This window comes from Erinaceus europaeus, chromosome 7 (assembly GCF_950295315.1).
Source record: "Erinaceus europaeus chromosome 7, mEriEur2.1, whole genome shotgun sequence".
NCBI classification, from domain to species: Eukaryota; Metazoa; Chordata; class Mammalia; order Eulipotyphla; family Erinaceidae; genus Erinaceus; species Erinaceus europaeus.
In genome coordinates, this window is record NC_080168.1 from 132,869,196 (window position 1) to 132,895,080 (window position 25,885).

At 41.3% G+C, this 25,885-nt stretch overlaps 1 protein-coding gene across 3 annotated transcripts in view; it reads right to left on the minus strand.

Annotated features, from left to right (window-relative positions):
• BLTP3B (bridge-like lipid transfer protein family member 3B) overlaps positions 1 to 25,885 on the minus strand; it is a 98,295-nt gene that overhangs the window by 51,807 nt on the left and 20,603 nt on the right. For 2 of the 3 annotated variants that reach the window (XM_060195596.1, XM_060195597.1), the window contains exons 2-4: positions 7,419 to 7,581; positions 3,752 to 3,790; positions 1,602 to 1,693 (exon numbers count right to left, since the gene is read on the minus strand). In XM_060195596.1, the coding sequence (XP_060051579.1) occupies positions 1,602 to 1,693; positions 3,752 to 3,790; positions 7,419 to 7,581 (294 nt within the window). Of the gene's footprint in view, positions 1 to 1,601; positions 1,694 to 3,751; positions 3,791 to 7,418; positions 7,601 to 25,885 lie in introns of all 3 variants that reach the window. The other variant, XM_060195598.1, reaches the window with a different exon arrangement.

Here is a 25,885-nt window from a genome sequence, read left to right on the forward strand (position 1 = left end):
TGTGAGCTTAAACTGACAGAGACCTGGAGGTCATACAGGCTCCTTGTTAAATATCAACAGACATGGGCCCCAGGTCAGATTGATGTGGTACTGTTAACTACATATATATATATATATATATATATATATATATATATATATATATATATATATAGGCCAGGCAGTAGCACAGAGGGTTAAGCGCACATGGCATGAAGTGCAAGGACCAGCATATGGATCCCGGTTCAAGCCCCCTGGCTCCCCACCTGCAGGGTTCAATTTACAAGTGGTGAAGCAGGTCTGCAGGTGTCTGTCTTTCTCTCTCCCTCTCTGTCTTCCCCTCCTCTCTCAATTTCTCTCTGTCCTATCCAACAACAGCAATAACAACAATAACAATAATAACAACAAGGGCAACATAAATGGGGGGAAAAAAGGCCTCCAGGAGCAGTGGATTCATAGTGCAGGCACTGAGCTCCAGCAATAACCCCGGAGGCAAAAAAAAAAAAAAAAAAAAAAAAGCCCACACACATAAATAATTTCAATACAGGAGCCACTTTCTGCCTTAATCCAGTTCTCAAGTCCTACACTCTACTCTAATGCCATCCTCCCAAATATTTCTCAAGCTTGCCTTTATAGTAATAGCTCAATCAAAGATTGTTGGAGTCCTGGTCTCCTAGGAATGTTTATACCTAAACAGGCATCCTATCTTCCTATCTTCCTCTCATCCTGAGTTTCTTATCTCTCACTGGCTCTGATCCTATACTTTGGCCCTTCATTTACTGAATATTTGTATACCATACGACCTTTCAGCCATGAAGTCCCAGATGCTGACATGACCCCACCCTGGCTTCCCTGCAGATGACCACATGTTGAAATGTCCAAAAACCTCATCTCTCCAGAGCCCTAACATAGTAGGTACTAGGGAAAGAGTATGAACAGGACAGGTCTGTCTGGGAGTATGGATAGACCAGGCTACAGTCCATGTCTCAGCAGAAAGAAGTTACGAAGCACGAAACTGAGTCCTTCAGCAACCCAAAAAAGAATTCTGTGTCCGTGGTCTAGGAGGAGAGCAGTGGATAAAGCATTGGGCTCTCAAGCAAGAGGTCCCCAGTTCAACCCCTGGCAGCACATGTACCAGAGTGATGTTTGTCTCTTTCTCTCTCTCAATTCCTATTTTTCTCATTAATAAAATCTGAAAAAAACAATTGGGGGGGTCCATAGTTCTAGAGGGAGAATTGTTGAGGTCAGAAATGACAGGAAGTACCTGAGGGAACACAGATACTGCTGCACCATGCCAGAATACATGTTCCCCAGGCACTCAAGAAACTGCTGCACAGGAAATGGGGGCAAAAAAAAAAAAAGGCTAAGTTTCTTATACTTCCAGTTCCTACTACTACTATGCCTACGGGTGATCATTATTATTTAATATTAAGCAAAGAAATATGGGTAAAAGAGGCTAAAATTCTACTACTTTTACAACCTATATACTAAAACTGTAGACTGTTTAATGGGAGAGATGACTGACACAGAGGCTCTGAAGTCCCCTTACCACAGGTAACAGAGCTGACCACAGGAAGGAAAGAATCCCTTGCTAGTCATCTAGATCACTAGAAACTGCTTACCTTTGTCCAGAAACAGTTGCGATTGGTGAAGGGCCATTGGGTGCTCGTGGTTCTTCACATGTTCTCATTTCCATTATGACTTTATCCAAGGACTAGTAAGGATACATTCAGAATGTATACAGCTAGTTATTTTATAAAGATATGTTTAAGTCCCTTGGTGTACTGCTTTAACATGTGTACAACCCAAATTTGAAGCTGGCCCCTACTGCAATAAAGGAAATTCTGTCTTCTTTCTATCTGAAAAAGTCAGCCTGGAGCACTGAAGTTCTAGAACTGAGGGGTGTGTGTATATGTCTTTTTCCCCCTTTGGATTCAAATTAAACAATATGCAAGTAGAGTCATTTTATTTATTTACTAAGGTCACTGGGGTGTCACCACTCCAAGGCAACATTTTTGGGTAGACAGACAGGTACCACAGCACTGAGCTTCCCTCCTTGCATAATGTAACATGTGTGCGTAACCAGGTGTACCCACACACCACCACCTAGCCCCACTCCAATAATTCTTTAATCCCTATTTTAATGTAGCATTTGTTATCGGAAACTGTACTGTTTGTTCACTTGCTCACTGACAGTACTCTATAAAAATGTAACTTTAAAGGAGTTGGGCAGTAGTGCAGTGGATTAAGCGCATGTGGCACAAAGTGCAAGGACCAGCATAAGGATCCTGGTTCGAGTCCCCGGCTCCCCACCTGTAGGCAAGTAGCTTTACAGGCGGTGAAGCAGGTCTGCAGGTGTCTACCTTTCTCTCCCCATGTTCCCCTCCTCTCTACATTTCTCTCTGTCCTATCCAACAACAACAACATCAATAACAACATCAATAACAACAACAACAATGAAAAACAACAAGGACAACAAAAGGGAAAATAAATAACTATAAAAACTAAAATTTAAAAAAAAGAAATGTTTAAAAAAAAGTAGCTTTACAGGGAGAGGAGACAGCAAAAAGATTCGGCAAAAGACTTTCCTGCCTGAGGCTCTGATGTCCCATATTCAGTCCCTAGCACCACTATGCTCCAGAGCAGAGCAGTACTTTGGTGTCTCTCTCTCTCTCTCTCATTAAAACCAATAAATAAAATATTAAAAATAAATAAAAATATTTTAATGTAAATTTCCTCAAGGCACAAAGCATATGGACAAATGTCTATGAAGTGAATCAATCAATAACTGACCAAGAGATCAATTTTCTTCCATTTTCCTTATACAGCAAAGTGCACTAGAGAACACATTGCTCAATTTACTACGTCAGCAAGAGCACAAAAAGAGAAAGCCAATGGTAGTAGATGTGAATCTCACAGTATGCCAATAAAGAGTTAAATGATGCCACCAACACAACATTCTAGACCTGATAAACATCAAAGGCCCTTTAAAAAAAAATTATTTATTCCCTTTTGTTGTCCTAGTTGTTTTTTTTGTTTTGTTTTTTTTCCCTCCAGGGTTATAGCTGGGCTCGGTGCCTGCACCATGAATCCACCGCTCCTGGAGGCCATTTTTCCCCCTTTTTGTTGCCCTAGTTGTTGCAGCCTCGTTGCGGTTATTATTGCCATTGTTGACGTTGCTTTGTTGTTGGATAGGACAGAGAGAAATGGAGAGAGGCGGGGAAGACAGAGAGAGGGGGGGAGAGAAAGACACCTGCAGACCTGCTTCACCGCCCGTGAAGCGACTCCCCTGCAGGTGGGGAGCCGGGGGCTCGAACCGGGATCCTTAAGCCGGTCCCTGCGCTTTGCGCCACATGCGCTTAACCCACTGCGCCACCGCCCGACCCCCCTAGTTGTTTTTTTATTGTTGTAGTTATTTTTGTTGTCATCGTTGTTAGATAAACCAAAGAGAAATGGAGATAGGAGGGGAAGACAGAAAGGGGAAGAGAAAGAAAGACACCTGCAGACCTGCTTCACCGCTTGTGAAGCGACTCCTCTGCAGGTGAGGAGCCAGGGGCTCGAACCGGAATCCTTACGCTGGTCCTTGCACTTTGTGCCACATGCACTTAACCTGCTGCGCTACCGCCCAACTCCTGAAAACAAAGTATCTTACAAAATAAAGTGAAAGCTAACTAGTGGAAAATCCAGATGGTTATGTTTCTGTAAAACAAAAGATTAATATTAACAGCACATGGGAAATATGTGTTTATTTCTGAGGAAATCCAGAACTTACCAAACATATGGGATGTGTTTTCAGCTTTGTCCAGGGAATCTACAAACAAGAATGTTTTTCTTTAAAAAGATTCACTTCAAAAAAAATGCAAAACAGTAATCAATGAAGATGCTCTCTTAACATGGTAACAGAAAACTATATCAGATAACTTTTTAAATTAAAACTAATAAACCGGGAACCGGGCTGTAGCGCAGCGGGTTAAGCGCAGGTGGCGCAAAGCACAAGAACCGGCATAAGGATCCCGGTTCGAACCCGGCTCCCCACCTGCAGGGGAGTCACTTCACAGGCGGTGAAGCAGGTCTGCAGGTGTCTGTCTTTCTCTCCTCCTCTCTGTCTTCCCCTCCTCTCTCCATTTCTCTCTGTCCTGTCCAACAACAATAATAACTACAACAATAAAAAAAGGGCAACAAAAGGGAATAAATAAAATAAATATTAAAAAAAACTAATAAACCAAGTAATCCATCTTTTAGAATCACACAAACCCACTTTATATAAGGAAATGCAACCAACTGTATTTTCTTAGACATCATTTTGAATAACAGGTTCAGATTCGTAAGTTCCTTTTTCTAGTCCTTAAATACATTTTAATTTTATAATTTAAACCAAGGTCTCCAAATAAAAGATAATCAGTGATCTGTTCATTTAAGTTTGTCTGAGTATAGAATGTTGATTATTTTTTTTATTTACTTTATTATTTATTACTGGATAGAGACAGAGAGAAATTGAGATGGGAATGGGAGATAGAGAGGGAAAAAGACAGAGAGACACCTGTAGCCTTACTTCACTCATGAAGCTTTCCCCCGCAGGTGGGGCTGATTAATTTTCTATAGCTATTTAAGACAAAGCAAAAGCATAGCTAAGCCACTTAGAGATCATAGATAACATCAAGGAAATATTATTCTAATAGACATAACACTAGAAATGTCATGTCTTTGCAGTATTCGGGTTTCTAGAGGGTAGAACATAAATTAAAGACGACCATCTAAGGATTATAGGAACTTTCCCACAATCTTTTCCTTGGAACCCAAGTTTCATGTGACAAATTAGTATGCAAAATTTTGACTGTGTAGATTCTCAAACTAAGTCTACTTTTTCAGAGCTGGAAATGATAGACAAGACTAGAGTAAGTAAAAATAACAGTTTAAATAAGTAGAAATAAAATACATAGCAAACTTTAAAATCATCAAAATTAGCTGTTAAAAGTGATGAACACCTTCTTTGTGTCATCTTGGATGGACCTGAAGGCATCATGTAAAGTGAGATAATTAAAAAAAAAGAAGAAGGCAAATACCATATGAGCTCACTTAGAGCGGGACTTAGAGACAGGGAAGGAGAATACAAGTGAAAGGTGGACTGGGCCTGGTGTTTTGCATCAAACAAAGGAAGGACTCTGGGGAAGGAAGGGACTGAAGAGAAGCTTGGAGTCCCAGTGCAGGATGATGTGAAAAGCCCTAGGCTGTGGGTGAGAGAACTTACACAGGGAGATGAAAGATTGTGCCCACATGTCAATAACCCCGCACTGTAAACCATTAACCACCACCACCCCCAATAAAAAGGAGGGGGCAGGTGGTAGCGCAGCGGGTTAAGCACATGTGGCGCAAAGCGCAAGGACCGGCATAAGGGTCCCAGTTCGAGCCCCCGGCTCCCCACCTGCAGGGGAGTCGCTTCACAGGCGGTGAAGCAGGTCTGCAGGTGTCTGTCTTTCTCTCCCCGTCTTCCCCTCCTCTCTCCATTTCTCTCTGTCCTATCCAACAATGACGACATCAACAATAACAATAACTACAACAATAAAAAAACAGCCAGGGCAACAAAAGGGAAGATAAATAATAATAATTTTTAAAAAAGAAAAGAAAAAAGAAAAGGGAGCCAGGAGGTGGCACAGCAGGTTAAGCACACGTGGCTCAAAGCACAAGGACCAGCATAAGAATCCCAGTTGGAGCCCCGGCTCCCCACCTGCAGGGGAGGTCACTTCACAGGCAGTGAAGTAGGTCTGCAGGTGTCTGTCTTTCAATCCCCCTCTGTCTTCCCCTCCTCTCTCGATTTATCTCTGTCCTATCTAATAATAATGACAGCAGTAACAACAGTAATAATGACAATGACGGGCAACAAAAAGGAAAAAAAATTTAAAAGTTTAAAAAAAAAAAGAAAAAATGAAAAGGACACAATTCCAAATAAGGAGTGTAATGTACAGAATAAGATTCCTTATATGGTTATCTGAAAGACACATTTACTTGTTATAAAGTTAAAGCAGCTCATCTGATACTAAATGCTATGTGGGAGGCGGCCAATGGAGATGCACTGGGTATTTACTCCTGATTCAGTCCCCACATCACACGGTGATATTATAGACCCTCTCTCCTTCTCTCATTAAATATTTTTTTAATCTCTCTGAATACATGCCAAATTTAATATTCTGATAATCAGAAGCTATTAATGCTTTGATTTACATGTCAATAAACTTAAAATTTTAGCAAAAATTAAAATTTATAAACTATAATTATTCAACAATTTGTTTGGCTTTGTATGTTAGCTCTCTTGTCAGCCACCAGGTTCCAGATGCTAACATGATGCCAACCCAGACTTCTTTTGGAAAGAAGACCCCACCAATGTGTCCTGGAGCTCTGCTTCCCCAGAGACCCACCCTACTAGGTAAAGAGAGAGGCAGACTGGGAGTATGGACCGACCAGTCAACGCCCATGTTCAGCGGGGAAGCAATTACAGAAGCCAGACCTTCCACCTTCTACAAGCCACAATGACCTTGGGTCCATACTCCCAGAAGCATAAAGAATGGTAAAGCTATCAGGGGAGGGGATGGGATATAGAGATCTGGTGGTGGGAATTGTGTGGAGTTGTACCCTCCTATCCTATGGTTTTGTTAATGTCTCCTTTTTTAAATAAATAAAAAAAAGAAAGAAAAAAATTATAAACTAATGGTATCTCATAAATTAAAATTCACATGGCATACATATAGACAATTATTTGAACAAAAATCATTTCTATTATATCAATACTTCTTTATAGAATCATCTAAAACAAACTGACTTAAAAGAAAAGGGGGCCAGGAAGTGGCGTACCTGGTTAAGTACACACGTTTCAGTGTGCAAAGACCCGGGTTCAAGCCCCCAGTCCCCACCTGCAGGGAGAAAGCTTCATGAGTGGTGAAGCAGGGCTGTAGGTGTCTCTCTGTCTCTCTCCCTATCTCCCTCTCCTTTCTCAATTTCTCTCTGTCTCTATCCAATTATATATATATATTTGCCTCCGGGGTTATCGCTGGGGCTTACTACCTGCACTAGGAATCACTGTTCCTAGAGACCATTTTTCCCATTTTTGTTGCCATTGCTGTGACTTTGTTGTTGACATTGGTATTGCTGTTGTTGTAGTTGGATAGGACAGAGAGAAATAGAGCAAGTAGAGGAAGACAGAGAGGGGAAGAGAAAGACAAACATCTGCAGACCTGCTTCACCGCCTGTGAAGCAACCTCCCTGCAGGTGGGGAGCCGAGGGCTTGAATCAGGATCCTTTCGTTGGTCCTTGCGCTTCGCACCATATGCACTTAACCCGTTGTGCTACCACCCGGCCCCTAAATAAATAAACATATTTTAAAAAGAAAAGATACAATTAAAAAAATGAAGACGCTTAGGTGCTTTGTACAGGTATGGCAGTCTCACCCTGATAGAGGCTTTGTTACAAAACACCCTGTTGATGGCAAGCCATGTTGGCAGATCCAGCATATTCTGCAGGACCTCTTCATCCAACTCCAGATTTTTCAGTTCACCTTCTCCTTTAAGGGTACTTAGATTGATCTTGTCAGGGGATAGATTTTTGGTAAATCTGAAAGAGAATATGCATACTATCATGGCATCAGTTATTGTATTCCAGAGTCTTACTTGCAATTTAACAGCAGCACTGAGAACCCAAATCTTGGCAACGGGTGACAGGTTCTACTATGGGGGAGGGGGGGTATAGCCTCCTGCATGTGTGATTTTTACCATGCCCAGGCCACCTTCTTCTTCTCAGATAGACACGGAGACAAAGACAGGAAGAGAGACACCGCAACACCACAGAACTTTTCCCACGCGGTGCCAGGGCTTGAGCCCAGGCCGGGAAGCTAGTAAGGCAGGATCCCTACCTAGTGAGCTATCTCTCTGGCCATACAGGCCTGCGTTAGTCCCTGCTTGCTCCCTTTTCTGTGATTTTGCTTGTCTTGTTCTCTCCTTCCCATAGCTCCCTTGTACTTAGCCTACAGTACTAGAGACATACACACATACAATCAAGCTCCAGTTCCTACTGTCTCCTAAATGCCATTGACATTTATGAGTATCCACAACTTTTCAAGCACAAGGCAAGCCCAGGGTTGAAGCACCCCCATCACTGTTCATTTTACTATAGACTACAAGGGAGGCAGAGCAGTGAAGCTGTCCATCATCCCGAGGACAATAGCACAGGACTGGTTCTTTCTGAGTCCCCAGGCAGTGGCCAGCTTTAGAAACTGACTCCAACTGCGCAGGAATGCATCACAATACAGCAGGCCTCTGGAGAGTGTTGTTTCATTAAATGCTTAAAACACCAGCTAGGGAAATGTGAACTGCATCCTAGTGACAACAAAAGGCTTATAAGAGCCAGAATTTCCTCAGCAAAGGGATAATGGAAAAAACAAACTATAGAGAATCAGAAAAAAAGGAAAGCAAAAGGAGGAATTGGGGGCCAGGCAGTGGTGCACCCAGTTAAGCACACATAGGATCAAGCACAGGACCTGCACAGGATCCAGGTCCCCACCTGCAGGGGGGAAGATTCACAGGCAGTGAAGCAGGGCTGCAGGTGTCTCTATGTCTCTCTCCCTCTCTATTTCTCCCTCCGCCCCCAATTTCTCTCTGTCAACACAACGAGTACCTCAGCATGCTTCACTTCAGACTGTGTTCAGAGACAAATGTCAGGCATGGAATGTAAACCCTTCAGCCTCATTACTCTGGTGAGACCTTTCCTTTCCTTTCATAGGATTCTCTTAATTCCATTACAGGTGGTTCACTTCCTAACAAAACCCCAAAACCTAGATATAGATCAGGTCCTAGATATAGATCAGAGCATATGTTCACATGTATCCATAAAATTAGAGCAAAATATATACCTGAAAGCAAAAATACACAATAGTCTGTAGTGAGTCAGTATAAAGTTCATAATAAAATAGTGTCTACTTAGACTTAGATAAACTCCTCACCTACTTCCTATTACAGTTCTCTCACTCACCCCAAAGCTAACCTCATCAAAGCAAGGACTGCAAAAGCTGAATAAGGGCAAGAGACTGGCATACTTTAATGATGACTCTTTAGTCACTACCAGGCCAATCCACCAGCTGGGCCCCTAGTCAGGGAGGCCTGAGATTCCCAAACAGACATGATGGGCCTATAACTCAAATAAATCCCTCTCTGCATTGTTACCGGTCATTCCTATCCGGAACAACAAAACAGACCCCTTTGTGGGCCCCCACAGGACCTTTCCCTCAACTTGGATCGACAATGGTAGAGAATGTTCCATCCTCTGAAGGGAGACTAGACAACATACTCTATGCTACACCTGAGGAAGATAGGTCCTGATATTGGGGCAGCTTGGAATGTTCCTACTCATGACCACAGAATGTGAGCTCAGATCTAGAGGGATGTAGAGGTCACACAGGCTCCTAAGCTAATTATGGGCCCCAGATGACATCAAATTGATGGGGTTTACAGTCAACAATATTAATACCTCTTTCCCACATTAGGGAGCTACTCTCTTCCCTGAGATCCAGCTTTCTGGTCCTTTTTCCATCCATGACATCACCTCCCCCAGACAATTAGAATCCACCTGCATATCAGATTTCAGGCTCAGGCAAAAAAAAAAAAAAAAAAACAACACTAGTAGTATAGCCACAGGCCCTTTGCAATATAACTAAAATATGCCTATTAGCTATCTACAAAATGGAGGACCCCCCCCCCAACTCTTCATCTGCACTATTCTAACCCTTAGGTCCACGACTGGTCAACAATTTGTTTGGCTTTGTATGTTAACTCTCTTTTCAACCATCAGTTTCCAGATGCTAACATGATGCCAACCAGACTTCCCTGGACAGACAACTCCACCAATATGTCCTGGAGCTCTGCTTCCCCAGACCCCCGCCCCACTAGAGAAAAAGAGAGGCAAGCTGGGAGTATCTATTGACCTGTCAACGCCATGTGCAGTGGGGAAGCAATTACAGAAGCCAGACCGTCCACCTTCTGCACCCCATTATGACCCTGGGTGCATACTCCCAGAGGAATAAAGAATAGAAAAGCTATCGGGAGAGGATGGGATACGGAGTTCTGGTGGTGGGAATTGTGTGAAGTTGTATCCCTCTTATCCTATGGTTTAGTCAATGTTTGCTTTTTATAAATAAAAAAAGAAAAGAAAAGAAAAAGAGAAAGAGAAAGAGAAAGAAAAATAAAGGGGCTCCGTACCCCTTCCACAACTGTCCTTTAAACATCTCCTCAGTTTGAACTGTATTGGGCAACCTGGGAGGTGGCATAGTGGGTGAAGCATCAGGCTCTTCGGCATGAGACTGAGTCTGAGTCCCAGCCTTGCATGTGCCAGAGGGATGCTCCACTTCTCTCTCTTCCCCTCAAAGATAACTACAAAGGGAACGACAGCAGAGAGTGTAATGGTGAGCACTTCCAAGTGCAGTCACATTCAGGCTGGGTATACGCACAGTGCTTGACCTCATGATAACCCTGGACTCTATTTGCCCATGTTAGAGCACAAAGACAAGGGGAAGCTTCCTCATCCAAGGTGAGGAGAGCAGCAATAATAGCAATGAAGTCACATATACTTTTTTATCCTTCAAACCCCCCAAAAAGAAAAACTGTGACTTTATATACCAAGCATTTTTACAAAAATGAAACTCCTCTGCACCCAAGCACAAGACACTGGAGTGAGGGGCTAAGAGGGGATGAAAAGGGCCTTGGAGTCTTGGTGTGCCTGTGTCAACAGCGGTACTGTTAACCACTAGCCCCATAAGATGAGAAAATAAAAAAATGAAGAGGTCGGGGGTCGGGCAGTAGCGCAGCGGGTTAAGCGCACATGGCCCAAAGCAGAAGGACCAGCATAAGGGTCCAGGTTCGAGCCCCCACCTCCCCACTGCAGGGGAGTCGCTTCACAGGCGGTGAAGCAGGTCTGCAGGTGTCTGTCTTTCTCTCCCCCTCTCTGTCTTCCTCTCCTCTCTCCATTTCTCTCTGTCCTATCCAACAATGAATGACATCAACAACAATGACCACTCCAAGGCTACAACAACAAGGGCAACAAAACAGGGGGAAATGGTCTCCTGGAGCGGTGGATTGGTGGATTCATGGTGCAGGCACTGAGCCCCAGCAATAACCCTGGAGGCAAAAAAAAACAAAAACAAAAATGAATGGGTCAGGTGGTGATGCACCTGCTTAAGCACACATTACCATGAACAAGGACCAGAGTTCAAGACCCTGGCCCTCAAACATTAGGGTGGAGAGCACTTCACAGGCAGTAATACAGTGCTACAGGTTCCGTCTACCTCTCTATCTTCCTTTGCCCTCTCTCTTCATTTTTATTTTCCATGATATAAGGATTGTATATCGTGTTATACAAAAATCAAGAGGGTAATTATTTTCCATGATATAAGGATTGTCTCTCTTTATTTTTATTTAGTGTTTCTTTTTTTATATTTATTTTCCCTTTTGTTGCCCTTGTTGTTTTTTTATTGTTGTTGTAGTTATTATTATTGTTGCTACTGATGTCGTCTTTAGATAGGACAGAGAGAAATGGAAAGAGGAAGGGAAGACAGAAGGGGAGAGAAAGACACCTGAAGACCTGCTTCACTGCCTGCGGGGAGCCAGGGCTTGAACCGGGATCCTTACGCAAGTCCTTGTGCTTCGCGCCACATGCACTTAACTCACTGCGCTACTGCCCGACTCCCTTTATTTACTTTTTCTAATGTGATAGGACAGCAAGAAATTGAGAGAGAGAGGGGATAGAAAGAGGAGAAACTTTCAGCTCTGATTCACTGCTCATTAAGCGTTCCCCCTTGCAGGTGGGGAAAGTATGGTAAATATTTTTTAAGGGCCTACTAAAAATCTTTTTACTAAGCAACTGTAGTTTTTAAATTCCCTGTAAAACTCAGTTTTTTATGCTATAGCATAAAATGTGGAATAAGAATGACTATCTCATAGTCTGGGAGGTGGCACAGTGATAAAGCTTTGGACTCTCAAGCATGAGGTCCTGAGTTCAATCCCCAGCAGCACATGTGCCAGAGTGATGTTTGGTTCTTTCTCTCTCCTCCAGTCTTTCTCATAAATAAATAAAATCTTTTTTTAAAAAATGACTATCTCTGATTGAGAAGATATCAGAAAGTAGGACCAGTTTGTAAGTTTAAAGGAAGAATAGCAGCTGGGAGGTTGTGCAATGGATAAGGCATTGAACTTTCAAGCATGAATGTTGCCCAGGTGTACAGAACTTTCTCTAAGACATCTTGGAATAAGGTCTTGACTCCTCTCTCCCTCTCATTGTCCTCAGAGATCCCAATAAGTCTCACAGTTGCTCTTCTGATGGAGTCTGCTATGTCATGGAGAATTGTTCCATTTTCCCTAAAACTTTCTTCTCCAATAGTGCAAAGTGTGGTGGTTGTGTCTTCAAGCCTTGACATTCTCTCATCAGCTTAATTTAGTCTACTTGCTAGGTCTGGTATATGAGCATATATATATGTGTATATATATATATATATATATATATATATATATATATAATTTTGTTTATATATATATAAAATTTTGTATATATATATAAAAATCAGAGGACTGCTCAGCTCTGGTTTATAGTGGTGCGGGAGATTGAACCTGAGATTTTGGAGCCTCAGGCATGAGGGTTTCTTTGCATAACCATTATGCTATCTACATACTGGGGCCCCTGTAAACCTTAATCTAGTGGAAGTGTTCTTCATATCCTGTAGCTCTGTTTTGGAGTTTTTTTATTTTTATTTTTCATTGCCACCTTGTTTATGGCTAGGACTCAGTGTCAGCACTATGTATCCACTGCTCCTGGTGGCCATTTTTCCTTTCTATTTTACTGAATATAACAGAGAGAAATTGAGAGAGGAAGGGGAAATAAAGAGGGAGAGAGAAAGATAGACTGCTCATGATGTGTCCCCTCTGCAGGTGGGGAGCAGGGACGCTAACCTGGATCCTTGTGCTTGGTAAAATGTGCACTTAACCAGCTGTGCCACCAACCAGCCACCTCACTGGTTTTTTTGTTTATTTTTTTGGGGGGGAGCAGTGATTAATGGTTTACAGTAAATACAGTTGATGCATGTGTAACATTTCTCAGTTTTCTGTTGAATACTCTCCACCTCCCCCAAGCCTAGGTCCTCCTCCACCACTGTGCACAGAACCAGAAAGCCTCCTGCCCCACAGTCCTTTACTTTGGTGCAATTTCCGTCATAGTGAGTTTTCTATGTCGTATCTCTAACATTTTTTTCTAGATCTTTGTGTGTTTGAGCCTTTTTACTTTTTCCCCATTCACTGGTTGCTTCTAAGCCCACACATTCAGCAAGGTTTCTGTTCAGCAACAGGTGGCACTGTGGCTATGTTGTTTATATGTCACAGGTGGAGAAGGGAGATTGCAGCGCGTATCACTCGGTGGATTTAGCGCCTGTGATGACAACAGGATCTTGCTGCCAAGTGTCAGCCTTGGGAGGCCCAGTGCTGCAGCCAGGATAAACCACAGAACTTTAGTTCTGAGCGTTTTTCCTTTCACAGTGACCCTGTGCTCATCGCAGGCTAGTTGCTTTTGGAAAATCAAACCTCAGATTGCTGAGACAGCATAATGGTTATGTGAAAACACTTTCATGTCTGAGGCTCTGGAAGTCCCAGGTTCAATTTCCTGCACCACCATAAGCCAGAGCTAGTTAGTGTTCTTGTCTCTCTGTATCTCTCTCTCATTAAAATAAGTTTTAAAGAGCATATATATATATATATATATATATATATATATATATATATATATACATATATATATATATGTATATATGTATATGTATATATATATATGGAATGGGGGAACCAAACCACTGCATTTGACATCTAAGTATACTGAAGTAACTTCATGACAAGAGAAATATGCAGCACTATAAAATAAATTATATCACATAAACTCTCCTCTCCTCTCCTCTCCCGGATCAACTAGGAATACCAAAGGAGACCACCCAGACCGAAACAAGACAGGACTAGAATGACCACAGGAACCCAGTAAATCACCAGTGAGTACAAACACGCGTGGCTGGTGACAGAGAGGAGAGAGGGGCCTAAGGAGAGATTAAGTGACTGCTAACAGTTCAACAGTTTATCAGTTGAGACACCACCTCCAGTCTGCTCCACCAACAAGGGGACAGCTGAAGGGAGGAAAGGACTCCCCAGAGACTCACCAAGTGCAACTCTGAGTCTCCATTGCTACTACCCTCAGAATCTGGAGCAGCAACAGGGAGGGACACCAGGGGACAGAGATCTAACCAGGAAACTCAGGAAAAGACCTATACCTCGGTGGCATAGCTGAGGGGCTGTGAAAGTCTCTTTGCATAACCACTGGATTATCTCTGCCACACCCTGCTTTATCTCTTGGTCAGGAGTCAGTGATTAAGCTAAGAAGCCTATTGATAGTTTAAAAGCCGTCAGGCTCCCATAGCCTACAGGGAAGAAAAAAAAAGAGGCTTTTACATCACTGAGCTCCAACTCAGGGATTGAAAAAACTGTTAACTTCCACCATGGTAAAACCTTTAATTAAGTTACTTAGACACAAGTGAATCCAGGCAATAGTGATCAATAATTTGAAAAGTACTGATAAAGGGAACTCATAACATAATATATAAAATGGTTAAAACAACAAGAAAAAATATTGGAGACTCGAACCAGGACAAGAGTCCAGCTAAAAGTCCTCCAGAGGGTGAAGCACAAAACAATGAGTTCAACATCCAAATATTAGCGAAGGAAATAATAACAGGAGTGAGTAAAGAATTTGAAAAAATTGTAATCAGAAATTCAGGAACAACAAATGAGAATATAGAAGAAAATTCTAATAATCTCATGGTTATTAGAGAGCTGAAAGCTGAAATCGCTGAGCTAAGAAGGCAACTAGCTGAACAAGCTAAAACACTATCAGAGCAGGGCAACAAAATAGATGAACTCCAGAAAGCAGTAGAGGGCAGAGAGAATAGAATCTATGAGGCTGAAGACAGAATTAGCAAGATTGAGGATGAATTAGAGACAACTAATAAAGAAGTAAGAGATCTCAAAAAGAGATTAAGAGATGCTGAAAACAACAACAGAGTCCTATGGGATGACTTCAAAAGAAACAATATACGCATTATTGGCTTACCAGAGGAAGAAAGAGAAGGAGAGGAAGAAAGCATTCTCCAGGCCATAATAGCTGAAAATTTCTCTAGTCTAGACAACACCAAAGACATAAAGATTCAAGAAGCCCAGAGGGTCCCAAACAGAATTAACCCAGACCTAAAGACACCAAGACATGTCATACTTAGATTGGAAAGGAATAAGGATAAAGAAAGGATCCTCAAGGCTGCAAGAGAAAAACAAAGAGTCACCTACAAAGGAAAACGCATAAGATTAGCAGCAGACTTCTCCATACAAACACTACAGGCCAGAAGAGAATGGCAAGATATCTATCGAGTGCTCAATGAGAAAGTCTTTCAGCCAAGAATACGATATCCTGCTAGACTGTCATTCAGACTAGATGGAAGCATCAAAACCTTCTCAGACAAGCAACAGTTGAAGGAAGCAACCATCACCAAGCCTGCCCTGAAAGAAGTTCTGAAAGGTCTCCTATAAACAACCAGACCACCACAAATAGGACATATATCAAAACACTCTAAAACTCTACAAGAATGGCGTTAAAATATCTTCAATCTTTGATGTCAATAAATGTCAATGGCCTGAATTCACCTATTAAAAGACACAGAGTAGGAAGATGGATCAGAAAACACAACCCAACAATATGTTGTCTACAGGAAACTCACCTAACGCAACAAGACAAACACAGACTTAAAGTGAAAGGATGGAAAACTATCATACAAGCCAATGGCCCACAAAAAAGGGCAGGAACAGCTATTCTCATATCTGACATGATAGACTTTAAAATAGATAAGATTAAAAAAGATAGGAATGGACACTACTTAATGCTCAGAGGATCAGTCAATCAAGAGGACTTAACAATTATTAATATCTATGCACCCAATGAGAAGCCATCTAAATACATCAAACTTCTACTGAAAGAGCTACAGCAATAGATTAACAGTAACACAATCATAGTAGGGGACTTCAACACCCCACTATTTCAACTTGACAGATCATCTAGGAAGAAAATCAATAAAGACATAGGGGAGTTAAATGAAGAGATAGATAAACTAGAACTATTGGACATTTTCAGAGTCATTCATCCCAAGAAACTGGAATACACATTTTACTCAAATCCACATGGATCATTCTCAAGGATAGACCATATGTTAGGTCACAAAGACAACATCAGCCTATTCAAGAGCACTGAAATCATCCCAAGCATCTTCTCAGACCACAGTGGAATTAAACTAACACTTAACAATCAACAAAAGATTAGTAACAGTCCCAAAATGTGGAAGCTCAACAGTACACTTCTTAACAACTTCTGGGTCAAAGAGGAAATCAAGGAAGAAATCAAAACGTTTCGAGAGTTCAATGAAAATGAAGACACAAGCTATCAAAATATTTGGGACACAGCTAAAGCAGTCCTAAGAGGGAAGTTCATAGCTATACAAGCACACATTAGGAAACAAGAAAAGGCACAAATAAACAGCCTGATTGTACATCTTAAAGACCTAAAAGAAGAACAACAAAGGAATCCTAAAGCAACCAGAAGGACAGAAATCACTAAAGTTAGGGCAGAAATGAATAACATTGAGAATAGGAAAACCATACAAAAGATCAATGAAAGTAAATGTTGGTTCTTCGAAAGAGTAAACAAAATCGACAAGCCTTTAGCCAGACTCACAAAACAAAAAAGGGAGAAGACCCAAATAAATCAGATACTAAATGAAAGAGGAGATATCACAACAGACATTGCAGAAATTCAACATATCATGTGAGGCTTCTATGAACAACTATATGCCACCAAGCTAGAGAACCTGGAAGAAATGAATGATTTCCTAGATACCTACCAACTTCCAAAACTAAGTAAAGAAGAAGTGGATAACATGAACAGGCCCATCACAGCTAATGAAATTGAAACAGTTATCAAAAATCTTCCCAAAAATAAAAGTCCTGGACCAGATGGTTTTACAAATGAATTCTACAAAACTTTCAAAGAAGAACTAATACCTCTACTTTTAAAAGTCTTCCAGAAGATTGAAGACACTGGAATACTCCCTGCCAGCTTCTATGAAGCCAACATCACCCTGATACCAAAAGCACACAAGGACACAACCAAAAAAGAAAACTACAGACCAATATCTCTGATGAACATAGATGCGAAAATACTGAACAAAATTCTAGCCAACCGGATACAGCAGTATATCAAAAAGATTGTTCATCATGACCAAGTGTGGTTTATCCCAGGCATGCAAGGTTGGTTTAATATACGTAAATCAATCAATGTGATCCACCACATCAACAAAAGCAAGACCAAAAACCACATGGTCATATCAATAGATGCAGAGAAAGCCTTTGACAAAATACAACATCCCTTTATGATCAAAACACTACAAAAAATGGGAATAGATGGAAAATTCCTGAAGATAGTGGAGTCTATATATAGCAAACCTACAGCCAACATCATACTCAATGGTGAAAAACTGGAAGCATTTCCCCTCAGATCAGGTACTAGACAGGGCTGCCCACTATCACCATTACTATTCAACATAGTGTTGGAAGTTCTTGCCATAGCAATCAGGCAGGAGCAAGGAATTAAAGGCATACAGATTGGAAGAGAAGAAGTCAAACTCTCCTTATTTGCAGGTGACATGATAGTATACATGGAAAACCTAAGGAATCCAGCATGAAGCTTTTGAAAATCATCAGGCAATACAGTAATGTGTCAGGCTATAAAATTAACATTCAAAAGTCAGTGGCATTCCTCTATGCAAACAGTAAGAAGAAATTGAAATCCAGAAATCAGTTCCTTTTTCTATAGCAACAAAAACAATAAAATATCTAGGAGTAAACCTAACCAAAGAAGTGAAAGACTTGTATACTGAAAATTATGAATCACTACTCAAAGAAATTGAAAAAGACACAAAGAAGTGAAAGATATTCCATGTTCATGGGTTGGAAGAATTAACATCATCAAAATGAATATATTACCCAGAGCCATATACAAATTTAATGCTATCCCCATCAAGATCCCAAGCACATTTTTTAGGAGAATAGAACAAATGCTACAAATGTTTATCTGGAACAAGAAAAGACCTAGAATTGCCAAAACAATCTTGAGAAAAAAGAACAGAACTGGAGGCATCACACTCCCAGATCTCAAACTGTATTATAGGGCCATTGTCATCAAAACTGCTTGGTACTGGAACATGAACAGACACACTGACCAGTGGAATAGAATTGAGAGCCCAGAAATGAGGCCCCACACGTATGGATATCTAATCTTTGACAAAGGGGCCCAGACTATTACATGGGGAAAGCAGAGTCTCTTCAACAAATGGTGTTGGAAACAATGGGTTGAAACATGCAGAAGAATGAAACTGAATCACTGTATTTCACCAAATACAAAAGTAAATTCCAAGTGGATCAAGGACTTGGATGTTAGACCACAAACTATCAGATACTTGGAGGAAAATATTGGCAGAACTTTTTTCCGCATAAATTTTAAAGACATTTTCAATGAAAAGAATCCAATTACAAGGAAGACTAAGGCAAGTATAAACCTATGGGACTACATCAAATTAAAAAGCTTCTTCATAGCAAAAGAAACCACTACCCAAACCAAGAGACCCCTCACAGAATGGGAGAAGATCTTTACATGCCATACATCAGATAAGAGTTTAATAACCAACATATATAAAGAGCTTGCCAGACTCAACAACAAGACAACAAATAACCCCATCCAAAAATGGGCGGAGGACTTGGACAGGATATTCACCACAGAAGAGATCCAAAAGGCCGAGAAACACATGAAAAAATGTTCCAAGTCTCTGATGGTCAGAGAAATGCAAATAAAGACAACAATGAGATATCACTTCACTCCTGTGAGAATGTCATACATCAGAAAAGGTAACAGCAGCAAATGCTGGAGAGGGTGTGGGGTCAAAGGAACCCTCCTGCACTGCTGGTGGGAATGTAAATTGGTCCAACCTCTGTGGAGAACAGTCTGGAGAACTCTCAGAAGGCTAGAAATGGACCTCCCCTATGACCCTGCAATTCCCCTCCTGGGGATAGATCCTAAGGAACCCAACACATCCATCCAAAAAGATCTGTGTACACATATGTTCTTGGCAGCACAATTTGTAATAGCCAAAACCTGGAAGCAACCCAGGTGTCCAACAACAGATGAGTGGCTGAGCAAGTTGTGGTATATATACACAATGGAATACTACTCAGCTGTAAAAAATGGTGACTTCACCGTTTTCAGCCGATCTTGGATGGACCTTGAAAAAATCATGTTGAGTGAAATAAGTCAGAAACTGAAGGATGAATATGGGATGATCTCACTCTGAGGCCGAAGTTGAAAAACAAGATTAGAAAAGAAAACACAAGTCGAACCTGAAATGGAATTGGAGTATTACACCAAAGTAAAAGACTCTGGGGTGGGTGGGTGGGGAGAATACAGGTCCATGAAGGATGATGAATGACATAGTGGGGGTTGTATTGTTAAATGGGAATCTGGGGAATGTTATGCATGTACAAACTATTGTATTTACTGTTGAATGTAAAACATTAATTCCCCAATAAAGAAATAAATTATTTAAAAAAAAAAGAATTAAGGTTAGAAGGGCACTGTGGGGAGTCGGGCGGTAGCTCAGTGGGTTCAGCACATGTGGTGCGAAGCACAAGAACCAGAGTAAGGATCCTGGTTTGAGCCCCCGGCTCCCTACCTGCAGTGGAGTCACTTCACAGGCGGTAAAGCAGGTCTGCAGGTGTCTGTCTTTCTCTCCCCCTCTGTCTTCCCCTCCTCTCTCCATTTCTCTCTGTCCTATACAATAGTGACATCAATAACAACAACCATAGTAGCTACAACAACAATAAAAAACAACAAGGGCAGCAAAAGGGAAAATAAATATTTAAAAAAAAATTAAAAAAAAATAAATTATATCAAATAATTCCAAATCTTTAGCATCTGAATGGTTCCTCTAAAGTTCTTGTTTTACAGTACGAACTGTGATGCTCTGTGTGATTAAGTCAACTGCTCAAGATAACACCATAGTGGAGCACTATTTTAACTTAAAAGTTATTAAAGGTTGTCAGGCAGCAGACAGTGGATTAAGCACCTGTGGCACAAAGTGCGGGGACTGGCGGAAGGATCCTGGTTCGAGCCCCCGGCTCCCCACCTGCTAAGGGAGTTGCTTCACAAGTGGTGAAGCAGGTCTGCATGTGTCTGTCTTTCTCACCCCCTCTCTGTCTTCCCCTCCTCTCTCCATTTCTGTCTGTCCTATCTAACAACAACGACATAAATGACAATGATAACAATAACCACAACAATGGTAAAACAACCAGTGTAACAAAAGGGGAAAAATGGCCTCCAGGAGCAGTGGATTCGTGATGCAGGCACCGAGCCCCAGCAGTAACCCTGGAGGCAATAAATAAATAGTTTTTAAAAAGTTATTAGAGTCAGGTGATGGCATACTTGGTTGAGTGAACATGTTACAATGTGCAAGGACCTGGGTTCAAATCCCTTGTCCCCACTAGCAGTAAAACAGTGCTGTGGGTGTCTCCTCTCTCCATCTAATTATAAATATTTTTAAATTTATTTTCTTTATTGGGGGATTAACGTTTTACATTCAACAGTAAATATAATAGTTTGTACATGCATAACATTGCTCAGTTTTCCACATAACAATACAACCCCCACTAGGTCCTCTGTCAACCGTTTCCAGGACTGATATTCTCCCCACCACCCACCCCAGAGTCTTTTACTTTGGTAAATAAATAAAATTTTTTTTTAGTATTTATTTATTCCCTTTTGTTGCCCTTGTTGTTTTATTGTTGTAGTTATTATTGTTGTCATCATTGTTGGTTAGGACAGAGAGAAATGGAGAGAGAAGGGGAAGACAGAGAGGGGGAGAGAAAGACACATGCAGACCTGCTTCACCACTTGTAAAGCAACTCCCCTGCAGGTGAGGAGCCAGGGGCTCTAACTGGGATCCTTATGCCGGCCCTTGCACTTTGTGCCATGTGCGCTTAACCTGCTGCGCTACCGCCCAACTCCCAAATAAAATATTTTTAAAAATAAGTTGCATTCATGCCTCAATTCTTAAAAGATAAATAAATGCTTTTGGGGTCAGTAGAGCACATATGTTGCAAAGCACAAGGACCCTGGCTCAAGCCCCTAGTCCCACCTGCAGGGGGAAGCTTTACAAGTGGTGAAGCAAGGCTGCAGGTGTCTCTCTTGCTCCTTCTCGTCTCCCCTTCTCTCTCAATTTTTCTCCATCTCTGTCTAATAAGTAAATAAAATATTTAAAAAAGTGGCCTCCTTTATTAAATTTTAACACATACGGAATTAAAGACAGACACTGGAGTTTTGGGGGAAGCACCACCCAGAAATCTGTGAAGTTTTTCTTGATCTCATGCACAGTGATCTGACATGGTGCTCAGTTTTCTGCAGGATAAAGTGTGTCTCTACTAGCTGCACTATCTTCTAGTCACCTGGAAAGATATGTTAGAATCATTATTATTCCACTGTGTGGACAGATTTTTCTTTCTTTCTTTCTTTCTTTTTTTCAGTGCTGGGGAATGCACCCAACACCTCTTACGTGTACGATAGTAAGTCATCTCCCTGAAAAAGAAAAGTCAGTCCATGAGCAGTAAAACCACCATGCATAAGGTACCAGTGTCACACAATAATAATAATAAAGAAAAAAGATGTATTTGTTTATGACCAAGAGACACAGAGAGAAACCTAGAGCATCACTCTGGCATACACTCTGCCAGGAAACAAATCCAGGGCCTAGTACCTGCTAAGAAGGAGGAGGAGGAAGAAAAGAAAGAAAGAACAGAACAGAACAGAACAGAAAAAAGATGAAAAAGAAAGGAAAAAGAAGAAAGGAAGGGGGTCAGACAGTAGCATCCCTGGTTAAGAGCAAATAGTATCATGGGCAAGGGCCCAAGTTTCAGCCTCCACTCCCCACCTGTAGGACGGAAACTTCACAAGTAGTGGAGAAGGTCTGCAGGTGTCTATCTTTCTCTCTCCCTCTCTCCCTCTCCCCTCTCAATTTCACTGTCCTATCAAGTACAGTAGAAAGGAAAAGAAAATTGAAAAAGTGGCCACCGGAAGCAATAGATTAAGAGGGCCAGTACTGAGCACCAGCAGATAACCCTGCTGGTGACTAAAAAAGAAGAAATAGGGAGGGAGGAAAGGAAAGGGCCAGCAAGAACAGAGGATATGATGTACATGCAGCCTGCAATAACCCTGGTGGCAATTAAAAAGAAAAAAGTCAATGTTTGTCTGGTGACATGAGCAGAAGACATTTCAAGCAAAGCTACACTGTGTTCAAGGTGAGATGGCATTACATATAGGAGCACGATTAAAAACTAAGCTAGGAAACACTAGTGTGTCATGAAAGAGAAGAAACCTATCACATGCCAAGAATGCAGGCTTCACTTCAAACAGCAGGACTGTTCCCAGAGAGCCCTCAATAAGACTGCTCAAGATTCAAACCAGGTGTGAGAAAGAATACAGCGGGAAAGGATGTGAGAGCTGGCTGTCCTAGTTACTGACTCAATTGGGGGGGCCTCAATTTTTGTCTATTTATATTTTAACTTCTTTCTTTTTTAAATGGAGTACAGGGAATGTACCAAGGGTCTTGCAAATACATGATATTACTGAGTGGTTCTGTTGTTGAAATTTTATTTTATATATGTAAAAACAGTGGGAGGAAAAGAGAGAAAAGTGGGGGAGGGTGTGAACAAGAATATCATTTAGCACTGTGCAATGCCAAGGGTTGAACTCTGAACCTTAAGCTTGAGAGTCCAACACTTAACACTGCACCACCTCCCACGTCAATCCTGATAACGAAAGAAGACAGGGAAAAAGAGCAAAGAGTGGGAACTCTGGGGACACTGACATTCTTCAAAAATGAATCCTATTTTACAACTTTTCCTGAGTTATTTCAATTACTCTGAAAAGATCACAATTAACACTACGTATACAAAATAAGCTCTCACTCCTTCAGAGAATTGATCAAAACATTCTTTTTATCTAAAGAAGCTTCAAACCTCATTAACTACATTAGACTCTGAAGCACTGCCCACTGAAGAGCAGACCAAGTGTTAAGTATAATTTACAAATAGCTGACGGTTAAGTTATAAAACTCTCTCTAGCAACATTAGAAAGAGCTGGTTCTAACTTTAAATTTATTCTCAAACCTTGTATATTAGGGTGGAAAACATTCTAAAAGAGGTGTTTCTTGTGGTTGCATAATAAGGAAAATGAAATCAGTCTCTGACTAAAATGTAGGAATTAGAAAATATTCTCAAAGCATCTATGTGGGGTATAACAAGTGCTTCATTTATCAAAAGAAAAAGAAGTGATGGGGAACAGAGGAATTACCTGTGGGTGGGACATTCAGACAAAAGACCCCTAGTCCTGGTGAAAGCAAGCAGTCAGCTGCCAGTGTCTGGGGCTCCGCTGGGACTCATTTGGGTAGTTATGAAATCCACAACACACCAATCTCCACCACAGCCAGCAGGGGTCGCTGCAGGGGATGGGGACACAGCAGAGACAAGTGCAAGGGAAGGAAAGGAGATGATAAAAACATTTAACTGTGATACACTCAAGAAAACAGATGAGTTTCACAGTGTCTAATTAAAGACAAATACTGAAGAAATCCTAAGATAAGTGAACCACTTAGGATTTGCTTTGCTCTCGTTAACACTGGCATCAGTCAGTACAGCTCTACTACACGTATGTCCTTGCGTATTTTTAAAGGAAAACTGTTCGCAAAGATGAGATAGCTATGTTGGGCAAAAACTATACAGAGGCTGAACTGTGGGCTTAATGAGACCAGGAAGACACACAGTCCACAAAGATCGTCAAAGTAACTGTCACATGGCCCAGTTCACACTGTAAACCTCTTTTCTTTTCCTTTTTTTTTTTTTTTTTTTGCTTCCAGGGCTATTGCTGGGGCTCAGTGCCTGCACCATGAATCCACCAATCCACTGCTCCTAGAGGCCATTTTTCTCCCCTTTTGTTGCCCTTGTTGTGGTTATTATTGTTTTTGTTGATGTCTTTCGTTGTTGGATAGGACACAGAGAAATGGAGAGAGAAAGGAAAGACAGAGAGAGGGAGAGAAAGACACCTGCAGACCTACTCCACCGCCTGTGAAGCAACTCCTCTGCAGGTGGGGAACCAGGGGCTCGAACTGGGATCCTTACGTGGGTCCTTGCACTTTGCACCATGTGCGCTTAACCCACTGCACTACCACCCAACCCCCTCAAATTTTTAATCTTTTGAGAGAGAAATACAGAGAGACAGTAACACCTGAGCACTGTTCAGTTCTGGCTTATGGTGTTGCTCTGGATTGAACCTGGGATCTCAGAGCCTCAGATATCCAAGGCTTTTGAAGGATTTGTTTATTTTTTTAATCACTTGATTAGAGTGGGGGGTTAATGGTTTATAGTTGTTGCCACACGATACAATTTCTCACCTCCCCATAACAGATATATATTAAAAGCTTTCTTGGGAGTAGGGCGGTAGCGCAGCGGTTTAAGCACATGTGGAGCAAAGCGCAAGGGGCATAAGGATCCCAGTTTAAGCCCCCGGCTCCCCACCTGTAGGGGAGTCGCTTCACAGACGGTGAAGCAGGTCTGCAGGTGTCTATTTTTCTCTCCCCCTTTCTGTCTTCCCCTCCTCTGTCAATTTCTCTCTGTCCTAACGACGACAACATCAATAACAACAACAATAACTACAACAATAAAACAAGAACAACAAAAAGAAATAAATAAATTTTTTTAAAGGGGCGGGGAGTCGGGCAGTAGTGCAGCGGGTTAAGTGCATGTGGTGCAAAGTGCAAGGACTGGAGTAAGGATCCTGGTTTGAGCCCCCGTCTCCCCACCTGTAGGGGAGTCGCTTCACAGGCTGTGAAGCAGGTCTACAGGTGTCTTTCTCTCCCCCTCTCTGTCTCCCCCTTCTCTCTCCATTTCTCTCTGTCCTATCCAACAATGATAACAATAATAACTACAACAATAAAACAACAAAGGGTAACAAAAGGGAATAAATATTTTTTTAAAAAAGCTTTCTTAAAGATAACTCTCATTCTCTCAGTTTTTGGAAGCCTCTTTTTATAATACTGCTCAATTATATAGTCATCAAAAGCAGAAACAAAATTTATAAGAGGAAGCTATTTTAACATCTAAATCAGATCTACTGAATTTATAACTCACTATTCTGGCCATTGCTAAGCTATCCCAAAACATTTGTTCTTAAAAATAAAATTACTTAGACAAGATTTACGCACAGACAGCAGAGTAAAGTAACATTTGATACAATACTAGTAGTGACAAAAAAGAAGCTGGAGTCCCCCTTAATGATAGTTTTGGGTATGAAATTATGTCTTATAAGTAGGTCAATGTAGAGATTCAAAATTTATACATGGCATTCACTGTGGCTGGAGGACATCTCAAAATAAGTCAGTGAGTCATCAGACAAACCATCCACAATCCAATGACTGGAACAGTAAGTCACTAGATCCTTAGTCATATTTGCTTTGGCTCTCAATGTCAATAGTTTGGTCTTGATATAACTGCTCAGATTTCACCCATGGAAATGACTAGGCATGTTGCACTTATCTTTTTTTTTAATATTTTATTTATTTATTTATTACTGGATACAGAGAGAAATTGAGAGGGAAGGGGGAGATAAAGATGGAGAGAGATAGACACTTCAGCCCTGCTTCATCACTTGTGAA